This window comes from Amblyomma maculatum, chromosome 3, assembly GCF_055883805.1.
Source record: "Amblyomma maculatum isolate TAMU_Amacu chromosome 3, ASM5588380v1, whole genome shotgun sequence".
Classification (NCBI taxonomy): Eukaryota; Metazoa; Arthropoda; class Arachnida; order Ixodida; family Ixodidae; genus Amblyomma; species Amblyomma maculatum.
Genome location: NC_139346.1, coordinates 7,144,203 through 7,169,764, shown reverse-complemented (window position 1 = coordinate 7,169,764; position 25,562 = coordinate 7,144,203). Strand labels below are relative to the sequence as shown.

At 48.7% G+C, this 25,562-nt stretch overlaps 2 protein-coding genes across 4 annotated transcripts in view; one reads left to right on the top strand and one right to left on the bottom strand.

The window, feature by feature from the left end:
• The window catches only part of LOC146194177 (endothelin-converting enzyme 2-like), a 300,553-nt gene that overhangs the window by 123,964 nt on the left and 151,027 nt on the right, over nt 1-25,562 (bottom strand). The window contains exon 3 of the mRNA XM_084597281.1: nt 693-815. Within this exon, the coding sequence (XP_084453407.1) occupies nt 693-815 (123 nt within the window). The remainder of the gene's footprint in view (nt 1-692; nt 816-25,562) is intronic.
• Nucleotides 4,090-8,391, top strand: LOC146194180 (uncharacterized). 3 transcript variants are annotated; one of them, XM_084597279.1, is made up of 3 exons: nt 4,090-5,600; nt 6,724-6,927; nt 7,504-8,391. In XM_084597279.1, exons 1-3 carry the CDS (start codon nt 4,305-4,307, stop codon nt 8,167-8,169), a joined length of 2,166 nt encoding a protein of 721 aa, XP_084453405.1. In that variant the 5' UTR covers nt 4,090-4,304; the 3' UTR covers nt 8,170-8,391. The 3 variants fall into 3 exon arrangements, with proteins under 3 accessions (XP_084453405.1, XP_084453406.1, XP_084453404.1); XM_084597280.1 differs by lacking the exon at nt 6,724-6,927 and having other exon boundaries at nt 4,090-4,538; nt 7,504-8,389; XM_084597278.1 differs by having other exon boundaries at nt 6,724-8,386.

Here is a 25,562-nt window from a genome sequence, read left to right as displayed (position 1 = left end):
AGTGCACCTCACCCGTTAATTGCATTGTTGAGCTCGTCACGCCTTCGCCAGACCTTTGGCGACGTGGGCATGAGACCGTCCATGTTTCTCGGCTAAAAACCTGCTACAACCCAGACGTATTGTTGTCCCCTTAAGTTGCCAGGATGGCTTCCTCTTCTCCTGGGGGGTGATTGTAAAGAAGAATTTGACCTGGCGCCAGCGTGCCGGCACGAGACACGTGCACCAGTTGTTTGAGTCAAGACCTGCAAGCGCCTACCTTGATCCAGCCCTAGCAAACGAGCTCGCCCTGCAGTTAAGCTCATTATAGTACAAAATAGCTTTTTTGCCTTATTAGAGGTTTTTGTGATCATAACAGTATCAAAAAATGCTTTTCCAAAGTCTAGAAAAATAGCAAAAATCTGTCACCTGCCATCCATTACCTCATGAAAATCGAGCACACATTCTTGTATTTGGGCCACTGCTGGCAAGCACTTCTGAAGCCTCTGCTGGCACTGACTGAAAAATTAGTCACAACTTCACAAATAGCAAATATGTTTAGTTACAATGTGTTCTAAATGCTCACAGCCCCCTAATGTTAGTACAAGTGGCCTAAATTTGAGCCATTAGTAATGTTACCATTCTTAAAAATGAGTCACCTAACGAAGTACCTGACCAAGCACTACTCACAACAATATGACTCAAACAACCCTGACCTCGAGCAGCCTCCGCTCATAGTTGATGATGGTGTCGGCCAGTTCAGCATTGGCCAGACTCGGTGGGCCATCCCGCAGGTGGGAAGAGACCTTCTCAATCAGCTCCCGGTAGCTGCTCAGCACCTGCACAGCACAGGCCTCACATACATGCACAAAGCACACCACTGCAGCTTTTACAGGGTACTGGCTTCAAAACACACTATCAGCGGTCCACACATTTTATCTTTGGGACCAAACAGCAGTGGATGATGTATTTTTTTTATTTATGCAGTTTTGGCTTGAACTGCCAAAAGAAGGCTGTGATGTCACAAGGTTATGCGAGGCATGCAAAACTGACAATATGATCATTTGCACAAATGCAGTTTTTCAAGACTAACGTCGCATTTGAGACTGAAACCAAACTGAATTTTACTTCATGAATTAGGTATTAATAAGCAAGCATATGTTGGTGAGGCAAAATATCAATGCAAAAAGTGATACAAAAAGTGAAGCCCCACGGTTCAGGTGTCCACAGAGAAAGTGGGACAGATACTGTGCCTTTCCTTTCCTGTAAGCCAATTACTAATGCATTAGTAAGCTATCTAAAAAATAAACATGATAATTAGTGATTATTATAATCCATAATAATAATAAAGTTATTATTATTAGTATTATTATTGGTGACAGTAGTAAAAAAATAAAATAAAAAACACAAATAAAATGAAACAAAGTAAAATAAGATTGACTAAAAAATAAACAGATCAAAAATTCAAGAAGTAAAAATTACAAAAACATCACATTTGCACTAATAGCATTCTCCCAATGCAGTTTATGCAGTGACCTCTAAAATGTTCATCTTGCCTACTAGAAAAAATGCCCAAAATTTTGGTGCCTCTGCACCTTTAACCAGCAGGCTACTTAACTGACATTATATAGTTAAATATTACGGTTGGGCTTCTCATTCACTTGCCCTCCCTAACATTCATATGTCTTTAAAGATGCTAGTCCCATAGCTACTTCAATGCAAGAAATTTTGGGGCCCCTCCGTACAGATGGCTGTGTGAAACAGTTGCTACCTATTAAATAGCAATAATAGTCCACAGGAAGGGAAAGGTACAGTATCTGTCACACTTGTTCCTGTGGACACCTGTACCATGCTGTAAGGGAAGGGAGGAAGGAGGGAGTTAAAGTGTAAAGAGAGAAAAAAGAGCCGCAGTGGAGGGCTGTCGAGTAATTTCGACCACCTGGGGATCTTTAACGTACACTGACATTACACAACCCATGGACGCAGCTGCCAGCCGTCGGGATCGAATCCAGGTATTCGGACACAGTAGTCGGGCATCCTAACCACTGCGACAGGTCCTGCCCATTGTTTCACCTTTTCATTACCCATGTCGTCAAGGTATGTTGCTCAGGAATTTTGCAGCCAAGGCTACACTAGGCTAGTCACATTTCGGGTAAGCGCATCGCTAATCGCTACTGCACGTAACCACGATCGAGCCACAGAAGAAGCCGGTCAAAGGGACCAACAAGACACCAAGAAGATGCGCCGGTCACAGCATACTGTTTGCAGCCAGTGCATCAGCGATGAGAATATTTGAGTCCCACTTGGTCAACAATCCGTTTGATAGCTTTTGCGATGCATATCCAGGCTTAACTGAATTGAGACACAATCATTATTTTTTTCATTTCTGCATAACATTATGGTTGCTGCCTATTATTTCACCTCTGGGTTTCTGTTACCTAAGTTGTCAAAGTATGTTGCTTTAGGAATTTTTTTAAATTTCTGCACAGCAGAACTAAAGTCAGTTTTAGTACAAAAGCCTCTCACGAGGGATTTTGTTTTACTCATTAACTGAGTGTTGCTCTTTACTGTTGTTCCACAGAGAGAGAAGAATTATACATCAAGACACCGTCCCCAATTGTCAAAATTGGACCATGCGAATAGCTTTATGGTTAGTTCAGTTCAGTCGTGTCCAACTCTTCGTGACTCTGTGGACGCCACGCTTTCCAGTCTCTTACTATCTTCCTAACAATTTCATCTGCAGCGCCTCGAGGATACCATCTAACCATCGCAGCTTTATGGTTAACCGTAGGGTAAATTTGTTCCTTGTACGTAATTCAGAAGGGCAGATGCTTGGGCTTGATTCATGACATGAAAAGAAAAAACATACCGCAAAAAGACACCAGGGAGGGCACAAACAAAACACTAACTCCCAACAAATGTTTATTTCAGAAAGTAAAAATGGTTTCTATACCATCATATCACGGTGAACCATCAGGCGTACGCTAGCAAAACATATCTGCCAGATATGAGACTGAGAAAAGCGTACTCGCGAGACTTCTTTCTTTTGGCAGCAGTTTGACAGAAAGGCTGCTTACAAAATCACCTTTCAAAAAGCTAATCCACTCTGCTTCAGTTATATTTCCCACGTTTACCTGCTTTTATACATATTTAAAATCCCACACTTTTTTAGAAGGGGAATGCATTCACACCCGTAGCAGTGGGCTGACAAACCTTTCCCGTACATGTTCTTAACATCCCGTATGTGCTCCCAACGCCTATCATTCAGGCATTTGCCTGTCTGTCCTACAACAAAGGAGAGAAGAACTTGATAGACAATATTTTAAATACAATTGGCAAATTTTTTTCCCCCGTGCTTGTTTTTGCAGCCAACCACCTTATTGAGTTCTGAAAAGGCTTTTGTTAATATATGACTCAAGTTATTAGGAGCCGAAAACACCACTCTGCCGCTAGATTGTTGCATTTTTCTTTTCAGGTTATGGGACAGCTTATAAATGGTACGTAAATAGTACACAAGATAACAAAGGACCATGCGGAATGAAATAGTACAGATCTTTTATGTCGACAGAAAAAGCAAATATGCTTTCTTTCGCATGTGACTTAACAAAATCCAAAAGTTGTTCAGAATTATGGACAAAAAAAGGGATCTTGAACGGAAAGCAGTCAGAGTTTTTTTGTAATGACAGGGCTATAGATTAATGTACCGTTCCATGCTATAGTATCTGAGAATGGCACATGGCAAAAATCTGCAGCCTTGTGGTTATAAAAAAGCTCAACCTGCTTTCCGGTGAAGATCTCTTTCTTGTAAGCATGGGCGAGACTTTAAGACATGTGCAAGAAAGGTTTGTCGGCCCACTGCCACATTGTGCGAATGCATTCCTCTTCTAAAAAAGTGTGTGGTTCTAAAAGTGCTTAAAAACAAGTTAACATAAGAAATAATTGAAGCCCTTTTGAAAGATGATTATGTAAGCAGTCATTCTGTCATGCTGTTGCCAAAGGAGCTTGCTTATCTGGCAGCTCCTAACACATGCCTGATGGTTAGATGATATAAAAACCGCCTTTCCTTTCTGAAATAAACATTTGTTGGAAGTTAGTGTTATGTGTGTTGTATCGGACACGTGTAGTGACTGTTATCAGTGCCGATGCGTATCAGTGATGCGCAGTAGAGACAGCGCGCGTGTTCGTGCCTTTATAAACTGTGCTGGCAATAAACGTCGTCATTCTTGCACTGACCGTGCTGCTGTACGCGTCGTCCCTTCGAGCGGCTACATGGTGTCAGAAGTGGCCCTTTGAGGCCTGAAGGAAATCGTTCCCGAGTCCGGTGCGCCATGGCTCTGCTGAAGACACCGGAGCCTTTGCGGCTGACTGGTAATGTAGCAGAAAATTGGAAGTGTTTTAAGCAGAAGTTTGAGTTATATCTGCAGGCGACGGCACCTACGGACCAGCCGAAAACAGAAGCAGCCAAGGCAGCACTCCTGTTGAGCGTTGCGGGCGACGACGCTTTGGACGTCTTCAACAACTTCCAGTTCGAGTTGAATGAAGAAAAGGACTACAGCACCGTGGTGAGAAAATTTGATGCCTATTGTGCCGAAGTTAGCAACGAAGTGCATGAGAGATACCTATTCCGTTCAAGAAAGCAAGCGGAGGGCGAACCATTTGAAAGGTTTATTCGCGACCTGAAAAAGCAAGCAGCACAGTGTAACTTTGGCACGTTGCAAGAATCAATGATAAGGGACCAGATAGTGTTCGGTACGCTTAATCATCAACTACGCGAGAAAATGCTTCGAGATAACCAACTGACTTTGCAAAAGGCAGAAGAAATGTGCAGAGCAGCAGAAACGGTAGCCCAGCGGAACGAAATATGGCGCAAAGGGGACGAATGTGTCGACACGATTTCGAAGCGCCCGGCTCCTGCAAATGAGCGGAAAGAAGTTAAAGCATCTTTTCATTGTAGTAAGTGCAACCGCTGGCACAAGCCCAAACAATGCCCAGCCTTCGGTAAGAAGTGTCGCTTGTGTCACAAGGCGAACCATTTTGCAAGTGCCTGTGCGTCTGCAAGGGTGAGTGAAGTAAGGGAACTGGAAGAAGAGGACTTTGACATCCTAGAGGTCACAACCGCAAGACGAGAAAGGGATTGGATGGTCAAGGCTCAAGTTTGTAACTGCGAGGTCAGATTTAAGGTAGACACCGGATCGCAGGCAAGCCTGCTTCCCATGTCTGTTTACAAAAAACTGCGGGGAGCAGAGGAGCTGAAGCCGACTAATTCGGTCCTGCGGGCGTATAACGGTGGCACTATAACGTGTTTTGGAACGTGTACGCTAGAAGTACACCAAGCGAACACGTCTGCTACAGTGAAGTTTTTTGTGGTGAAAAACGAACGGCAGGCCATACTCGGACTAGAAGCAAGTGAAGCTCTGGGGCTAGTTCAGCGTAAAGTATGTGCCATAGACAAGACTGCATACGACGCCCTTCTAAACAATTTCAGGCATGTTTTTCATGGCCTCGGTTGTTTGAAGCAGGCGTACAGCATGGTCCTTTCATCTGATGTGGTTCCTGTAGTGCAACCAGCTCGACGAGTTCCAGTGGCGCTAGAAGAGCCCCTAAAGAAAGAACTTGAAAAAATGGTACGTGCTGGTATAATTGTCAGGGTGAACGAACCTACTGACTGGGTCAGCCCTTTAGTGTTGGCAAAAAAGAAAGATGGCGCGCATGGATCCAAGAGCTATCAACAAGTACATAAAGCGGCAGCATTTCCCGCTTCCTAGGCGAGAGGATTTGGAAGCCCATTTAACCAATGCAAAGTACTTCAGCTGTCTTGACGCAAACTCTGGCTATCATCAGATACCGCTCGATGAGCGGACTTCTAAAATCTGCACTTTTTCTTCACCGTTTGGGAGATACCGCTTTCTCCGTTTGCCCTTTGGCATTTCTTCCGCACCGGAAGTATTTCAACAAAGCATGAGTCAAGTATTTGACGGCTTACCGGGCGTACTGATATATGTGGACGATATTTTAGTATGGGGTTCCAGTAAGCAAGAACACGATGAGCGGTTGATAGCAGTGCTTAAGGCTGCCGAGAAAGCAAGCTTAACTTTTAACGCCCAGAAATGTAAATTTGGGTTGAATGAAGTGAAATTCCTTGGTGATGTCATAAGCCGGAACGGAATATCGCCTGACCCAAAGCTAATCAAAAGCTTGGTGAAAATGCCAACACCAACGTCCAAGAATGACATCCAGCGAATGTTAGGTGTGGTTAACTATTTCAGCAAATTTGTGCCACAATTGTCCGAGCGAACAACTCTTTTGCGTGAGCTTGTAAAATCTCGGTCAGAGTTCCAATGGACCGAAAATCATGCGCTGGAGTGGAAAAAGTTAACTCAAATCTTGACCACCGCCCCCCTACTTGCAATCTTTGATCCGCAGAGACAAACTAAGATTAGTTGCGATGCATCGAAGGATGGTGTTGGTGCAGCGTTACTGCAATGCTACCACGGTGAATGGAGGCCTGTAGCGTACGCATCTCGTGTCTTAACGCAAGCCGAAAAGAACTATGCACAAATCGAAAAAGAAGCGCTTGGAATATGTTTTGGCTGCGAAAGGTTTCACGAGTTTGTGTACGGAAGAAAGGTGCTTATCGAGACTGATCACAAGCCGCTGGTGGCGATAGCACGGAAAGAAATTGCTGACATGCCACCGCGAGTGCAACGATTCTTTTTTCGTTTGCTAAAATATGACTTTATCTTGCAGTACATTCCAGGAAAGCAGCTGCTGCTCGCTGACATGTTGTCACGGTCAACGGTGGAACAGGGCGAAGACCAAGTTCGCACAACAAATGATGTTGAGGTTCATGCAGTGCAGTCCTTGGGCTACATGGTCACCCCCGAAACACACCGGTCACTGCAGCTGGAAACTTGTCGAGATGCCTACCTGCAGACAGTGATTGCATGCTTGGTGAGCGGGCAGCCGGTGACAGGTGAACTCAAGCCATTTTCGAAAGAACTATCTGTCGTTAATGGAGTTGTACTAAAGCGTGCAAAAGTTGTAATTCCGAAGAGTATGCGACGACTCATGCTGGAAAGGATTCATGCGGGTCACCTCGGGTTGCAAAAGTGCAAGGAGAGGGCGCGAAAACTCGTATTTTGGCCTGGTATGAATGGAGACATCGCTACCTGTGTAGAAAGCTGCGCAACGTGCAGAAAGTACGCGTACAGACAGCCGCAGGAACCACTTCTGATGCGACCAGTTCCGAAATGTGCTTGGTACAGGGTTGGAGTGGACATCTTTTCGTATGCGGGCAAGTCGTACGTGGTTGCTTATGATGCCTTTTCCAATTTTCCTGAGGTCGACATTCTAGAAGACACAACCGCTGAAACCACAATTGCAGCCCTTAGTGCCATGTTCGCCAGGTACGGTGTACCAGTGGAAGTCTGTACGGATAACGGACCCCAGTTCTCGAGCCGCGAATTTGCCCTGTTTGCTAAAACGTACGACTTTCATCACATAACCTCTAGTCCCCGTTATCCGCAGTCCAACGGCTTGGCTGAAAAGGGTGTGCAGATCGTCAAGCGTATCCTGAAAAAGACCATCGAGGCGAGGGAGGACTTCTGGCTCGGTCTCCTAGCATACCGCTCTACACCACACGAAGATGGCCATTCTCCGGGTGAGCTCCTTCAGAGAAGGCACCTTCGTTCTAACCTTCCTGACTTCGGCCGGGTATCCCGTCGCAAAGTGAGGAAACACCGCCAAGCCAGGGCTGGAAAGCCTTTGGCGGTACTACCCGGAGGCGCAACAGTGCGGCTTCAGGATGCTGCGGGTTGGTCACGCAAGGCGAAGGTCATTGCCGAAAGCGCTCCACGATCATACCTCGTAAAAACCCAAGATCATCGCATGTTGCGGCGAAACCGCCGGCATCTGATTACGACAAAGGAGCGGTATAGCAGTAGTGAAAGCGATGACGACGAGGAAAGTTGCGCAGGCTCCCAGTCCCAGACACAGCAGCCTACGAGCGGAGCTGAACCAAGTGCACAATCCTCGGGAGTCTCTTCACAAAACGGCGTGGGATCGACGCTACCAGCAAGTGGCCGTGATTCTCCGCCGAGCATCCCATCGCCACCCCCTTTGAGAAGGTCAACTCGTAGCACCCGGCCCCCAAAGAAGTTACACTATGACGAACAATTCAATCAAGTGCCATAGTTGTGATCGCTGCTTATATTTTTACAAGTGTGTAATTTTTGTTCGTCCCAAGGGAGGATGTATCGGACACGTGTAGTGACTGTTATCAGTGCCGATGCGTATCAGTGATGCGCAGTAGAGACAGCGCGCGTGTTCGTGCCTTTATAAACTGTGCTGGCAATAAACGTCGTCATTCTTGCACTGACCGTGCTGCTGTACGCGTCGTCCCTTCGAGCGGCTACATGTGTCTCCTTCCTGCATCCGTGTCTTTTTGTACTAAGTTTTCCTACTTTGATTTTTTTGTGTTTGTACTTTTCATGTATCAATGGCATTATGGCAACATTGATGTATCAATTACTTTCTGTCTTTATTCTTTCATTAGCTGCTTTTGGGCTACTGAATACATATCATTACACTGCCTCTGTGGGTGGTTTGTGGGTGAACAATATTATTTCATTCTAGTGTTTGTATACTCTATGTATATGCCGCTCCAACTATGGCCGTAACCAAAATTTCCTGACGGAACGGACCACCGAAATCTGTGCAGGAGACCTGCAGCTCGAAGAGAAGAAGCTGGGCAGCATCGGAACTCCGCAGGGGTCGGTAATCTCCCCGCTACTCTTCAACCTCGTGATGATCGGGGTGGCCACCCGGCTAGAAAGAGTAGTGGGAGTCCGGCACACCATCTACGCCGACGACGTTACGCTATGGGTACCGGGAGGAAGCGACGGACACATCGAGACAACGCTGCAAGAAGCGGTCAACGCCATCGAGGAGCAGCTGGACGGGTCTGGACTCGTTTGCTCTCCGGCCAAGTCAGAACTGCTGGTGATTCCCCCGAAAGGATCGGGCAGGAAAAGAAAGAATATGGAAGTACGAGCGTCCCAAGATCACGGTCAAGACGGCGGAAGGACAAGTAATACCGGAGGTCGAGAAGATTCGAGTACTCGGGCTGCTCATCCAGTGAAACCGAGCCAACGGTGAAACGGTCAACAAGCTCGCGGGCAAAGCGGCTGCGGCAATGAGACTCATCATGAGGGTGTCCAACAGAAAAGCGGGGATGAGGGCTCGTTCAATCCTTCGCAGTTAGCCACATAACGTCGCCTTCCACAACTGGAGGCCGAGTGAACGTAACAAGATAGACGCCACCATACGCAAGGCGGCACTCGGTCTCCTCGGGGGCACGAGCACCGAAAAATTCATGGCGCTGGGAGTCACGCTGGACGAAATAGCCGAAGCACAGAGCACGGCGCAACTCGAGCGTCTCTCTGAAACGAGAACCGGAAGACAGATACTGCGGGACCTTGGCCTCGAACCGAGGGAAGGCAAGCAGCAGAAAGACGTACCTATACCAGATAGCATCAACAGAAAGCTCAGGGTCTTCCCGATCCCGAAGAACCCCGAGCACAACAGGGAGCGGAGGTTGGCGAGGGCCAGGGCTCTCGTAGACCTCCACGCCAGAGAAGAAGGCGCCGCCTACGTGGACGCGGCGGAGTATCGAGGGAACACCAACGCATACGCGGCGGTGGTTGTTGGGGCATCGACGGGTGCAACGAAGACCGCGGTGAGCGTCCGGACTCGAGAAGCGCACCGGGCGGAGGAGGTGGCCATCGCCTTGGCCGTTTCCGACCCCGGATGCACTACAGTGTTGTGTGACTCTAGAACGGCAGTGAAGAACTACGCCAAGGGTAGGGTATGTAGTGAGGCCTTACTGCGCAAGGCCGAAGACATCGGACGCAAAAGTCCTGTGGTGATCAAGTGGTTTCCGGCCCACATGGGCAGTGAGTGACGTGTCGGAACGCGAAAACGTGAACCACAACGAGACGGCGAACTCGGCCGCGCGAGGACTAACCAACCGCGCGGCTGCAAGCACGGCCGACTCGGAGTCTTGGTCGCGGCGCAGTGCCAAGGACAAGATGACCACCTTCAACGAAATAGTGAAATGGTACAGACTGAACAGACAGACTATGCCGCCACCTCACCCGGGGCTTACCCGGAAGGAGGCAGTGTTATACAGACAGTTACAGACGGGGTCCCTGCTCACCCCGGTGCTAGCTAAGCACATGTGTCCGAGTGTGCACGCGAGCGACATGTGTAGACTGTGCGCGAAGGAGAGAGCCACCGCGGCTCACATCCTTTGGGACTGTAGCGTAAATCCGCGCGAAGCCAGCGAGAAGACGACGATCCCGCCGCAGCTAGAGGCTGCAACGAGGAGCTGTGATCAAGAGACACAACTCAAGGCCGTCCAGCAGTTCTCGGCAGCTCTAGAGAGGCAGCGACCGAGCGAAACCGAGGAGAGGGGGGGCAGCACCCCCAAGAAGGGGGCAGCGGCCCTCTCGAACCCGCGGAAGTAGCGAGGGACGTAACAAGACCTCAAGGAGCACAACGCACGAGACTGACGTAGTGGCCGCGTCACGGTAAAAGCTTGTCCTCCCTGCTTGGAGGGAGCCTAACCGATTCTGCAGGCATTTTAAATAAAAGTTGTTCTCTCTCTCGCTTACAAATAGTGGCGCCATCTGCTGTCAGTAAAGAAAACTGTGCAAATTGGAAATTTTGAGGTTAGTAAATGAATAGCCATCTAGAAACATAACGAGTTAAAGATGCTGTAGAAAAAAAGATTTATAAGTGACAGCTGTAAAGGTAATTGAGATTTAAAAAAAAACATGGTTTTTCAGAAAGGCAAAAACAAAGATGGCAGAATGGCAGGTAGCTTTTATTGATCGCTTCTAGATGGTGCCACAGTCTATAAGATCTGGAAAATGCATACTAAAACTGTATAGTCACATTCTGAAGCTGAGTTCTTCTGCAATTGGTAAAATAGAAGAGCTCCATGATTATGCTAAGCACATTACTTTATTCCATAGTGGCCACATTAGTGCAAGCAGTGTAACTGTAGAACATTTTTTTCCCTCAGTATAGAAGAAGTGTAACTCCCTGGCAAAACTTTCCCACCCACATAGTCTCCGTCATGTATGCTGTACGCAACCGAAGCGTGGTCAGTTGGCTGATGCTTACGCGGAAGAGCCGCCAGCCATGCATAGCTGTGATAGTTTGGTTGCTTTGAACTGCGCATTTTCGTCGGCCTCTGTTTTCCAAATTTTTTCATATGAATAGTGCTTTAGATCACTGGAAGAGGCTGCTGTTGAACATTGCTGTTTATTACAAATTTACTGCATTAAAAGCGTTTCAGCACTTTTTTGCTCCTGCACGCTGCATAGGACTATGAAAGACATATGCGTGCCAGCAGTTCTGCACTTGCTCCACAACAGGTGCAGAAAAAAGTGCAGTATGGTGTATACACCGCTCAGCCAAGAGCAGACGACGCTGGGCATCGTTCTGCAGAGCTTTGTAAAGTCTGCCTTTTTCAGAATCCGGACGGTTCGTCGCTAGTGAATCTAAATGGTTCCGTGCACAGGGTAGTTGTGCTGCATGCTGGTAATTAATATTTTGTTGGTGCTCAGGAGCGATATTATATGTATAGTTTATTGTGGCCACATATGTAGCAGTATGTGGCCACAATACAGCATCTTCGCGCGTTTTCCTATGTAGCTTTTTTATGTATCATACTGTGTGGTACTGGCCTTGACCTAAAAAGATGGGCAACTGCGAACAGAAAGCAGTTGCGATCAAATCATTTCCAGCGTGCCAATATGACTTGGCCGCTGATGATGCAAGAGACCCGAGTCGACATCAAACATACTTGTCACTCATGGGATACGTAGACTCAATTTATACACCGTGGAATGAGGCACGTACGTCTTTTCAGCCGCAGCACTAATCTGAATTAATGCTCGTGGCAACTGCTTACTTTTGTACTCAGGCGCAAGAATGACATCTTCGCAGATGTATATAACGATTGTCCAGCCGCGTGTATGTTGGTGTCGCTGTCAACGTCACTGTCGCTATAGCCACCGCCACTCCCAGTCGGCAGCTTCAAAATTGGTGATAGATGGTGATTGGTCATAGTGATTATGTTATAGCAAGCGATGCATTGTCATGTACTGCGTGCATGTTGGCATCTACTATAGGCTACTATATAGGTTTTGGCCGTCACACTTCGGAACTGGCACTGCACACTCACATGACTGCCTGGCATCGCTGCAGCACTTTACAGAACTAATCCAGCCAGTGCAAGCCAAATCTAAGAGACCAATATATTCTCATAATCCTTTTGTTCAACACTGCGGCAGTTTTACTCCAGACCCACGGCTCTGAGCCCCCGTTCTACCTGACGACAGGTTTCTTCCACAGTCCCATTTTCAACCTTCCTGTTTCCACCGCCACGTACACATAAACGCGTTTTTCATTCATTTGTTCATTTTGTGTCAAGCCGCATCGCTTGCCATTCAAGGTGAAGTTTCCGTTTCCCCTTTACAGCTGACGACATATTTGTAAGTGAACGAACAGGATTTTTTTCTGCTGGACTGGCTGCAGAAGGGACAGTGCTTTAGACATTCGCTTTGCTATAACGCAGCTTGAGAAAACTAAGCATAGCAAGCATAGAAAGTGTTCCAGTCTCAACAAGAAAAATAAAAGATGCACGAAACCGGCGACGACCACCCAAGCATACCCACAGCATTGCCAGGACACCGGCGCAGCCATGCGATGGTGGCGAGGCAGCTAACCGAACTCCGACTGTGTACAGCACTGCCATTGCCACCGCTGCATGCACTGGGAGGTGTGTCTACATGACAGTGGACACACCTCCCCGTAGGAGAAGGCAGACAATTAAGCTTTTCCAGAAACCACACTCATTTATTTTCCATAACTATGCTTTTGACAGAAAGAAAGCGACAGGAAGGAAGCAGGAGTTTCAAAAGTTCATGCTTTTTAACGGCCATTTCAAAACGTGGCAAACATGCTTTTCTCCCCATTGGAGGCCATTCATGGCAAAAATTTGTGGGCACATCGACTTTTTCTGTGCTTGTAAACGTGCGACCAAAAGGTTTCATTGCGAACATTTCTTTAGCACTCATAACTATGCCCTCTAAAGCAAAAACTCACAAGAAGCAGTGCAAATGCACTGGCAACGCTGGCTTTCAGTGACACTGAAAAGAATGCTGCTGTTGTTTAATAAAAAGAATCAAGAGAAGCCGTTTTGCACCCCACGACACAATAACTTCCTTCCCTCTCTGAACACTGTGGAATGCTAGCCAGACTTGCAGCGAACAGCAGCATCTTTATTGTGCACCTGCCAGTATGACAGCGAGTGCACACAATGAAGGAGAGGGCGCCTGCGGTCAGCACGCGTACCAGTCGGGACCTAGGTGACTCAATGCGCTCCACTGGCGACGGTCCCGGACAGTAGTTCAGAAATGACCATCAGTGGAGGGAGGCGGCGCTGGTGCAGTGGGAGCATACTTCTGGTGCGCTTTCCTATAGAAAATAATCCCAGACTCATGAATTTTGAATTGTTTGCCTTGAGGATGAAGCGAAGTGGTGGTGTATCTGCATGCTGGAGACAGACGACTTTAGTGTCCAATGGTGTGGACTGAGAGCCTGGGACAGGAGAGAGTGGCGATCTGATCTGTGGAGAACACTGAAAGTGCGCATTCCTGCTTGTCAAAAACAAATCCTGCATAGAAATAATGCATTACACTGTCCGGAATGAGAGGTGATAGGGTGCACTTTTATCATCGCATCAACATACGATGCTCGACACTGTAATCAAGACGGAGAGCACAATGGTACAACCCAACATACTACAGCCTGTGATATATCGCCCTTGATTCCACACGTACGACCCACGATGTGTGCAAGATCTCATCTAGCCTGCGCTTTCCACACGCTTCACTGGCGAATGCATCACAGAAATCAGTTTTTCGTTTGTAGCAGCATTAAGTTATTGCACTGGCACTCACAAGATTAGACGCTTTACAATAACAACGGCTGGTTCAAAAGCAATTTGCATTGCTGTTTCAGTGGGGGAAGCCAATGTCCGCAGAGGGGGGCAGGAGGGTGACAGCCCCCCTCCCCTCTCTAAGGGGGGGCACCAAGTTCGCCCATATGCCTTCACTCTATCGGACCTGTCCCGTCGTTTCTAAAAGTGCAGGGTTATGCCCATGCAGATTTCGTTACTATACTGGCAGTGGCCGAAGACTCATGATGTTGCATTCAAAGCTACCTTTACCTCGAGAAAGTTGGCAACTTAATTAAGGAACCACTGTGAGAAGCACGTCGTCGAATAATTTTCAATTCTGCATCCATGGTGAAGCTTGTTTTGTTTATTAAGTGAGTATTTTGTATATGTTGCTATTCTATATCACCAAAATAACTATTTTATAACCATTCCTCATCTTCACGCTGTGTTTTGGCTGTAGAGGCCTTGAAAGGGGTTGGCGCTGCGGCAAAACTTCACTTCCCCTAATGCAGAACCCTGCGCACGCCTATGAGCATGTTATGCTTCACCAAGCAAGTGGGCCGCACATCGCTGCATGAAGCGAGCCACCGTGCTGCAGACGATGATATATCTTCCAGCACTTTCACGTACGGCTTGTCTATCCCCTGATTTCGCAATGCCTGCATCACCGCCGATGTTTCAACTGAGTCGAATGCTTTTTCGTAATCAATGAATGCTGTGTATAAGGGCTGGTTATATTCCGAGCATTTTTCTATAACCTGATTGATGGTAAGGATATGATCGATAGTAGAGTATCGTTTTCGAAAACCTGCTTGATCATTTGCTTGATTGCAGTCGAATGAAGCATATACTGTACTGAAGGATGGGCATGTACTGTGTTATCGAGGTTTACCGGAGAGGCGACAACTAGGAGTAGATTTCCTTGTCAATAAGCATATAGCGGGTAATATAGATGCATTCTATAGTATTAATGAGAGGGTGTCAGGTATCGTAATCAGGCTTAATAAGCGGTATAAACTGAAGGTTGTACAGGCTTATGCACCTACATGTAGTTATGATGACCAGGCAGTTGAGAGCTTCTACGAAGATGAAAAATCTGCAATGCAAAAAGTAAAGATACAGTATACTGTACCAACGGGCACCTTTAATGCCAAGATAGGGAAAAAGCAAGCAGGAGACCAGGCAGTAGGTGACTATGGCATTGGTTCTAGGAATAGCAAGAAGGAGTTACTAGTTGAGTTTGCAGAGCGCAATAACTTAAGAATCATGAATAGCTTCTTCAGCAAACGGAAGAACCGGAAATGAACATGGAAAAGTCCTAACGGGGAGACTAAAATGAAATTGACTTCATACTGTGTTCAACCCCCACCATTACGCATGATGTAGAGGTAATCGGGAAAGTGCAATGCAGTGACCACAGGATGGTCAGGTCCCAAATTAGCCTAAACCCGAAGACCGAACGCAACAGATTAGTAAGAAAGAAACCCATCAACGAATTAGCGGTGAGGGGGAGGGCTGAAGAGTTCAGGATCTCGCTACAGAATAGATATTCAGCTCTAACCGAGCATGGTGACATTACCCTAGAAGCAATGAACAATAATTTCAGAGAAGTCATTACTGAGTGCGCGGTAGAAGTAGGCGGTAGGATAGTTAGAGAGGATATCAGTAAGCTGTCTAAGGAGACGAAAGATATGATTAAGAAACGCCAGAGTATGAAAGCTTGCAATCCAACAGACGAGATAGAATTGGCCGAGATATCAAAGCTAATCAATAAGCGCAAGGTGGCCGATATAAGAAAGTATAACATGGAGAAAATTGAGCATGCTGTAAAGAATGGGGCAAGCCTTAAAGCGGTAAAGAAGAAATTGGGCATAGGCAAAAACCAGATGTATGCGATAAAGGACAAGGCGGGTAACGTCATCACGAATATGGACAAGATAGTCAAAGTAGCCGAGGAGCTCTATACAGATCTCTACAGTAGCCAAAGTAGTCAGGACCGTAATGAGATTGGTGGTAGGGAAAAACAGTCTGACGTTCCACCAGTGACGAAGGACGAGGTCAAGAAAGCATTAGAAACTATGAAAAGGGGGAAATCAGCTGGAGAGGATCAGATAACTACAGATTTGCTGAAGGACGGGGGGGATATCGTGCTAGAAAAACTGGCCACCCTGTATTTCACAAGTATAGAAAACTGGGTGAGTTGGGTTGGATTCATTTTAAAGCAGCGCGAAAACTCAAGACTTGTGTTTCGTGCTGCTTTAAAATGAACCCTGTATACGCAGTGCCTGGTGTTATCGACAGTACCGGAACCATCGAAGAATGCAAACATCCTCATTCATAAAAAAGGGGTGTAGTCGACACGGCAAAACAAAACAACGGAACAGATTTATTGTCCCTTAGTTTACAACACGCTCGCACGGCGTACAGAACATACACTCTGCCCAAAAAAGGGCCCGTTTCGGTGGCGGCACGGTCCACTCGGTCCCTCTCGGCACACCCTCTCCCACCAGATGTCCGGGGTCGGAATGCCCTAGTAACCCGAGAGTTACTTCGCAGCGCGGAGCAGAGCACCTCCGTCGAGTCCGAGGCGGGACCCCGGAAAGGATCTGCACGCATTCCGTCCATGGGTTGAAAGTGCGTGGCGTCTCTATCGACAACATTCGATCATCCTTTTCTTTTCAACCGCCCTCGGTTGGAATGGGGTCTTGCGTTTTCTCTTTTTTTTTTTCTTTTTCGTAGGCCACTTGGCCCTCGTCGTTTTCGGTGTCTTCTGAAGAGGAATCGTCGCTGGCCACGGTTCCCAATGTGAAGCACCTCATTCGGTCCGCTGCCACGACGCCTTCGTAGAATCGCCGGGTACGCTGTACTTCGGGGAAGTCTTGCACTTCGTATCGGTCGTTGGGAAGCGTTTCACGACCATGTACGGTCCCCGGTGCTTTGGGCACAGCTTGCGCGACTCTCCCGTTGAAACTGGCTCCCTCTCGATCAACACCATGTCGCCTGGTTGGTAGCTGGGTGCTGTCTTTCGTCGCTTGTTGAAACTCTCTCTCTGTTTCTTTTGGTCCTGACGAATATTGTGAATTGCCGTCTCCCGTAGTTTAAGAAGGCTGGCGTCAAACTCCAGTGCGGTGGAGTCATCAACTGGGTCTCCTGTCACGTTCTGTGGGTGAAAGTTGAAAAACAGACTGAATGATGTCGCTTTCGTAGCTCGATTTACGGTGTCGTTGATTTCCCATTGCACCTGCGTTAGTTTCGTCCCAGTCTTTTCCTTCACCTCGTTTTGATAGACTAGCAATGACGGGCTTTATCATTCGGTTGTACCTCTCGATCTGCCCGTTAGCCCTAGGCATGCACGTTGCGTTCTTCACGTGGATTATGTTGAGTGACTTGCAGTACTTCTCCAACTGTTGGCGGGTGTAAGCGGTTCCCTGGTCGGTGATTAGTCTTCGTCGAGCCCCGAAAGTGGCAACAAGGTCTCGGAGAAAACCCTTTGCATAGCTTGACGCGGTGCTTCTCACAGCGCGAATAGTCACAAACTTCGTAAAGCCATCCACTGCCACAATGACGTGTGTATTGCCACTAGTGCTGCGGATAAATGGGCCCAAGTGATCCATATGGATCGTATCGAATGGCACGGCCACTTTTTCGATGCTGTGCAGCCTTCCCGGCTTTTTTCCAGAAGGAGCTTTTCGATACAAACATTCCAAGCAGCATGAGATGTGCCGTTTTACGTAACGTCGCATCCTTGGGAAGCAATATTTGCTTTCTAGCAAGGCCATGGTTTTGTCAACTGCAAAGTGTCCCACATCGTCGTGACACCGTCTCACAATTTGCCAACGTGCCGCTCGTGACACCACCCACAACAAGCGCTCCTTACCGTTGTTGACTGGATGATCTCCTGAAAAGCACGCCTTCTACCAGGGCATACTCCTTTCGTATGCGGTGCGCTTCTTTCGTCTTCGAGGATCCCCTCAAGGTGTCTGTGATAGACTCTAACGTAGAGTCCGTTTTCTGTGCTAGCGTCAACCAGTCGTCGCCGGTGACCTCCGTTACAAAGACATTAATGCCTCTTGCAACATCAGTCTCTTCAGCTTCTGAGGCAGGCGCCCTGCTGAGGGCATCAACATGGCTCATTGAAGCTCCCGGTCGGTATTCTACATCAAACGTGTATTCTTGCAGCTTCAGGTACCACCTGCCCACACGTGGCACCAGATCCCGCTTGACAAGGCAGTCCTGAGAGAGTTGCAGTCTGTAACAACGAAGAACTCGGTTCCGTACAGGTATGGCCTAAGCTTCTCAATAGTCCACACAACCGCTAAACGCCTCAAGTTCGTACGAGTGGTACCGTTCCTCATCTCTCGTAGTGCTACGGCTGACATACATAATGGGATGCATTTTACCATCCGCTTGCTGCTGCAACAGCACTCCCCCGAGACCACCCTTGCATGCATCGGTGTGCACTTCCGTCTTCGCTCCATGTGCCTAAAGTGCCAGCGTTGGCTTACACATTAGGTGTCTTTGTAGTTCCCTAAATGCAGCCTCTTGATCATCATTCCAGCACCAGCACTGTCCCTTACAAAGCAGGGTCGTAAGTGGTTTTGCTGTCGTAGCGAATCCGGCCACAAACCGTCTGAAATAGCTGCAAAGGCCCAGGAATTGTCGGAGATCGTGGACGTTTGCCAGTGTAGAAAAATTAGCAATGCCTTTCAGCTTGAGGCTGTCGGGGTTGATGCCCGAAGCCGAAATCTCATAACCCAAGTAGCTGATTTTCTCTTGGAAGAACTAGCACTTTTTCAAGCGCAACGTTAGGCCGGTGTCACGTCCACAAGAATGACACGACAAGTCAGCAGCGCCCGACTGTCTTGGCCGGCCGCAACACATTTATTAATAGCTGTTTAACAAGCGCCCCCTGCCGAATTGACAGGTTGTCAGTATACAACATCCCTCCCCTCTTTACAGGAAAGGGACATGCACAATAAAAGTTAATGAACAGGACGAACCACAACAAAAAAAGTCTATGGCGAATATCACACCACAGCCCTCCGGGTTCGGCTGCTGCGACGAAGGGGTGTCCGCTGCGTTGGCTGCGTTGTTCTGGTACACCCCAAGGCGCAAGCGTCCGCACAGGAAGGCTCATGCGATGAGTTCGCATTCTCCTCAGAATGGCCTGAGGCGATGTCTCCAGCAGCAGTAGCAGTCATAGTGTCAGGTGACAGCACATCCTCTTCCCCAGCAACGACGTTGTCAGCCAAAGTGCTCGGGACAACCGCGTGCGGTGCTGCTCGTACATGATTGTGGTGCCTCGTCCGCACGCGGCCATCCGGAAGTCTCACCACTGCTGCAAACCCTTCGTCCGACTCTACCGCCGCTGGCACCCAACTCGGCCCAGGTCGGAAATTCCGCACGAATACCTGTTTTCCTGGCTCCAGGTTAGTCACCCTAACTGACATCCGGTTCCTGCGAACATTTTCGTGTAGCTGCTTCACCATGAATGCCTTCTGGAGATCCGGTCAAAGTAAGTCAAGGGCTGTTTTCAGCTTCCTGCCCAGTAACAGCTCAGCAGGACAGCATCCAGTTACCTCGTGTGGTGTGGTCCTATATGTTAGCAGGATTCTAGCTAGCTGTGTACGAATATCTCACGATCCGGCCTTCTTCAATTTCTGCTTGATGGTCTGCACGGGCCGCTCCGCTGCGCCGTTGGACGCTGGGTGGTACAGTGGCACCAGTACCTGTTGGATGCTGTTCTTCTGTAAAAATACCTTGAACTCCTCACTCGCAAACGCCGGGCCGTTGTCCAACACGACGACGTCTGGCAAGCCCTGACCTGCAAAAATCTGTCTCAGACTCTGGATTGTCACTGCTGCGGACGGAGTCGTCACCAGATAGACCTCTATCCATTTCGAAAATGCGTCCACCACAATGAATAAATACACATTCCACACCGGACCGGCAAAATCCACATGCAAACGAGACCACGGCCTCTCAGGGAACGGCCTTGGCCTAACAGGCGCTGGCTTAGGCATCCGCTGGTTCTCCTGGCAAACCCGGCATGCCTGGACCGCTGCCGTAATGTCTCTATCCAGTCCCGGCCACCAAACATGACTGCGGGCAACAGCTTTCATTTTTTGAGATCCAGGGATGGACTTTCGTGTAGAAGATGCAGTACTTCAGCCTGTAGCGATGCAGGAATCACCACTCTGTTCCCTAATAAGATGCAGTTACTCTAGACGCTCAATTCTGGGAACCTAGCTTCAAATGCTTTCCAAGGCTCTCCCAAAGGAGGCCCTCTACCCGTCCACAAAGCTTCTCGCAACTGTACCAAACATGGGTCTTTATTAGTGGCCGGTGCTACGACTATTGTTGATATAGCACCCTTGGATAACAACCCTGGAGCATGAAAACTTCTGGAAAGCATTCAACATTAGCCTCCCTCACTGGCAGGGGCAGCAGACTTAGGCCATCCACGTGAGGAATCTGTCCACCAGGATTATACCTCAATACATAGACCCTGATAAGAATAATGCCCAGCGGAGGACACGCGGAGAACATGACTCTGGTATAGGCCTGTCTGCTGCCAAAAGACCCAGCAGCGGCTTATGATCAGTCACAACTTCAAATTTGCGACCCCAAAGGTACTGCTTAAAGCGCGTAACTCCGAATACAACAGCGAGTGCCTATCTTTGTCCAGCTGACTGTAATTCCTTTCCGCTGAGGTCAGGCTTCGCGACGCAAAAGCTATCGGTCACTCCACTCCGTCTGCTTCCCTCTGTGCGAGAACCGCGCCAAGGCCATAGGGTGACGCATCCGTGACTAACACTGTAGCCCTCCCCAGATCGCAATGTGCCAACGTCGATGCTGATGCCAGTAATGCCTTACTTCGGCAGAATGCATCTTCCTGAGCTGGCTCCCAAGACCACGGTGTGCCTGGACTTAGCAGGTGGTTGAGCAGGTGAAGTACTGTTGAAAGCCGAGGAATGAATTTCCTGTAAAAATTAATGAGGCCGATGTAGCTTTGAAGCGTTTTGCAGTCTCGTGGTTTTGGAGACAAAAGGACCACTTCAATGTTCTTAGGGCTCGGCTGCAGGCCTTTGCTTGTAATGACATGGCCCAAGTACTCAACTGTTTCCTTCATGAATTCGCACTTGGCCAGTTTCAGGCGGAGCCCTGCTTCCTGCAGGTGTCCAAGGACACTGCACACATTCTTCCAGTGATCCTCATCGGTATGGCCAGTCACCAAAATGTCATCGAAGTAAACAGCAACGTGCGGCAGATCACCCAGCAAGTTGTCCATTTCGCGCTGAAACAATGCGGGCGCTGACACCATGCCAAATGGAAGCCTGGTGAATTGGAAAAGCCCTTTCAGCGTATTGATTGTGACCAATTCCTGCGACTCTGGTTCCAACTGTACTTGTTGATGCGCATCCTTTAGGTCAAGCTTAGTGAACTTGACACCGCCACTCAGTTTCGCAAACAGTTCTTCAATTCTGGGAATCGGATAGCTTTCGTTGACCGTTACTGGGTTAATGGTGACCTTAAAATCACCACAAATACGTACTCTGCCGTCTTGTTTGACCACAGGCACAACTGGCCCGGCCCACCTCGACGACCGGACAGGGCGTACGATGCCTTCCCTCTGCATGCGTTGCAGCTCTTCTATTACTTTGTCTCGCAATGCAAATGGCACCTGCCTCGCTTTAAAAAGCATTGGTTTTGCCCCTTCCTGTAGTGAAATCTTGGCCTGTACACCTTTTAACGTACCAAGCGACTCCGAGAAAACATCTACGAATTCCTTGAAACAGACTGCCTTAAGCTCCTTTGGTTTCGTTATGGTCATCGCGAACGCTTCCATCCAATCTCTCCCCAACAACATCGGACATGGTCATTTCACAACGAACAGTGGCAGCGTTGCCACGCGGGCTCCTAACTTCGCAACGGCCGTAATTTAATAAAGGAATGTGATGTGATGAACTGCCGAGAGCTGCCCTGAGAAACTTTTCAACTTGACATCAGAGTGCTCTAGCTGTGCTCCGGGAAACATGACGATGAACTTGTCCTCACCTATGATGGAGACACTGGCTCCGGTGTCCAATTCCATCTTTAGAGGTACACCATTAACGAAGACTTGGACCTGCATGGGCTTGGGTCCGGCCGCTTGTAACGTCCACATAACGTAAGGTGCATCCGTGTCGTCCATCTCTGGCTCGGCAACCTCGTCCATTTTGTGCACTGAACGCGGTCTCATCCGATTTCTCTGGTCCACCATCGGGTCGCTGCAGAGTCTTGCAAGGTGCCCTTCCTGCCCACATTTGAAACAAACACTAGTGCGGTGCCGGCACCGCGTCGCTGAGTGTTTGCCACTGAACCGGACTCAACCCTGCCGCTCAACCGCAACTCTTCTCGGCGGTCATTCCACGAAATTGGCCGTCGCTATCTCGCTTGTCGACGCTGCTTGCGTGCACAGTACGTTTGCATCCTTCCTCGCGGCTTCAATGGCAGTCACCAACTGCTTGGCCGATTCCAAGGCTAAATTCGCGGCTTCCAGGAGGGATGTCTGCATTCCTGTATCACTGATACCACAGACAATCTGATCCCTCAACATGCGGTCACGCGACACCTGTCCAAAATTGCAGTCATCCACAAGCTTGTTAAGTGCCGCAATGTCTCCGCCTCGAGAAAAATTTGAAACTTGCGACAACATTGGACACCCTCGGCTTGAAGTGGGAACTCAAAACTGCGAAAATTGCCGTGAGCGTCGCATCCGCAGGCTTCGTAGGTGCAAGCAAACTTCTCAGCAGCGAATATGTTGTCGACCCACAGGTTGTCAGGAATACCGCTTTCTGCCTTTCTTCGGTGACGTCGTTGGCAGCGAAGTACAGCTGAGCGCGCTCCTGGTACTCCGCCCACTCGGTTGTGTCCGCGTCGAACGGTTCCAGCTTTCCGGTGGTCATCTTCACCTATTAATGGCGCGCGCTTGCCACGCAGCACACTAAGCCAATTTGCCACCGGATCCAATCCTCATCCCCAGTTATCACGTCCACAAGAATGACACGACAAGTCAGCTGTTCCAGTGCTGGCGCCCGACTGTATTGGCTGGCCACAACACATTTATTAATAGCTGTTTAACAAGCGCCCCCTGCCGGATTGACAGGTTGTCAGTATACAACAACCGGCAGCTCGCAGGACTTCAAATACCTGTGTCAAGTTGTCTAATCCCTCTTCAAATGAAGCCGAGGTAATCAGCAAGTCATCCATGTATGCCATGACTTTTGCGTGTCTGAGCGGTCCGAGCATCGTATTTATCATGCGCTGGAACATGCTCGGCACGTTGACAAGTCCGAATGGCATGCGGGTGAATTCGTAATGACTGTCTGGGGTGACGAACGCCGTCTTCTCTCGGCTGTCTTCATTGATAGGCACCTGATAATAACCGCACGCAAGGTCTAGGCTTGTGAAAAGTCGTTTGTTGTGGAGCCTGTCAAGTTGGTCGTCAATTAATGAGAGCGGATACCTTATTTTGTTGAGGGCTCGGAAGTCTAAGCAAAGCCGTGTCTCACCGCTCTTTTTTGTTACAAGTAGGATAGGGCTCACGTTTCTGTAGTCGACACAGTCGTCAAAACAAAACAACGGAACAGATTTATTGTCCCTTCGTTTACAACATTTGCTCGCACGGCGTACAGAACACACACTCTGCCCGAAAAAGGGCTCGTTTCGGTGGCGGCACGGTCCACTCTCCCACCAGATGTCCGGGGTCGGAATGCCCGAGTAACCCGAGAGTTACTTCGCAGTGCAGAGCAGAGCACCCCCCTGTTGAGTCCGAGGCGGGACCCCGGAGAGGGTCTGCACAATGCGTCCATGGGCCGAAAGTGCGTGGTCTCTGTCGACAACATTCGGCCATCCTTTATTTTCAACCGCCCTCGGTTGGAATGGCGTCTTGCGTTTTCTTTTTTTTTTCTTACTCGTAGGCCGCTTGGCCCTCGTCGCTTTCGGTGCCTTCTGAAAAGGAATCGTCGCTGGCCGTGGTTCCCAATGTGAAGCGCTTCATGCGGTCCGCTGCCACGACGCCTTCGTAGAATCGCCGGGTAAGCTGTACTTCGGGGCAGTCTTGCACTTTGTATCGGTCGCTGGGAAGCATTTTTACGATCATGCACGGTCTCCTGTACTTTGGGCACAGCTTGCGTGACTCTCCCGTTGAAACTGGCTCCCTCTCGATCAACACCATGTCGCCTGGTTGGCAGCTGGGCACTGCCTTTCGTCGCTTGTTGAAACTCTCTCTCTGTTTCTTTTGGTCCTGAAGAATTTTGTAAATTGCCGTCTCCCGTAGTTTAAGAAGGCTGGCGTCAAGCTCCAGTGCGATGGCGTCATCAAGTGGGTCTCCTATCACGTTTCGTGGGTGAAAGTTGAAAAGCAGACTGAATGGCGTCGCTTTCGTAGCACGATTTACGGTGTTGCCGATTCCCCATTGCACCTGCGTTAGAGTTTCGTCCCAGTCCTTTCCGTCGCCTCGTTTTGATAGACTGGCAATGGCGGGCGTTAACATTCGGTTGTACCTCTTGACCTCCCCGTTGGCCTTAGGTGTGCACGTTGCATTCTTCACGTGAATTTTGTTGCATAATCTCCTGAAAAGCACGTCGTCTATCAGAGCGTACTCCTTTCTTAGGTGGTGTGCTTCTTTCATCTTTGACGATCCCCTCATGGTGTCTGCGATAGACTGTAACTTTGGGTCCGTTTTCTGTGCAAGCGTCAACCAGTCGTCGTCGGTGAGCTCCATTATGAAGATATTAATGCTTCTTGCAACATCAATCTCTTCTGCTTCCGAGGTAGGCGCCCTGCTGAGGGCATCAACATGGCACATTGAAGCTCCAGCGATTGCCTTCGTCGGCTTTGTTTTGTTGCAGCTTACGAGAATGAAGGGTTTCGAATATTCTTCTTCCATGCACAATGTTCCCCTTGCGATTTTCTGGTTTTGCGCGATGATCAGCGGAGACATTCGCTATGGGTAGGCATAGCTCGCACCCTTCGTTTTCATTCAGCACACATCTTGGTACGTATTGGCCGCGTGGCTTATGCAGCTTTCCGTGGACGAAGATGTCACTGTGAGCAACGTTGTCACTGCCCAGTGCAACGAAGCCGACATAATTCGGAGGTATGACAACAGCCTCCTTTGCCCACAAGTTCACTTGGCGCAGTGGTAGGGCTGGTACAGCTAAGTTAGCCAGAGTCCCATCCTCATCCTCCGACTCGTCATGCTCCTCGAAAATGCGCGCCGTATTTTTGCGGCGCACCACCGTTATGTGCGGCTGTTCAGTAAAGGGTTGCCCGAAAAGCAGTGGGACAGCTTGTACATTGTTTCGGACAATGCGGATCTGGACGTCGGCTGTAGCCTGGTCCACCGTCAATTTCGCTTCAAAACTGCCCATTGGCGTCGTTTTTCCCGACCCGTACCAGCTGATCGTAAAGGGACGGCTTGGAGGTTCGTATGAGAATTTCAACTTTTCTGCTTTGCTCTCCCGCATCGTTATGCATTGGCTTCCTATGTCGACGTATGCCTTAATCG

What these genes read in the sequence shown, in the direction of transcription:
- LOC146194180 (XM_084597278.1), top strand. Translation starts at nt 4,305, where the DNA reads ATGGCTCTGCTGAAGACACCGGAGCCTTTGCGGCTGACTGGTAATGTA. An exon ending in AGAAAGAACTTGAAAAAATG is followed by an intron (nt 5,601 to 6,723) that starts GTACGTGCTGGT and finishes TTTATCTTGCAG; the next exon opens with TACATTCCAGGAAAGCAGCT.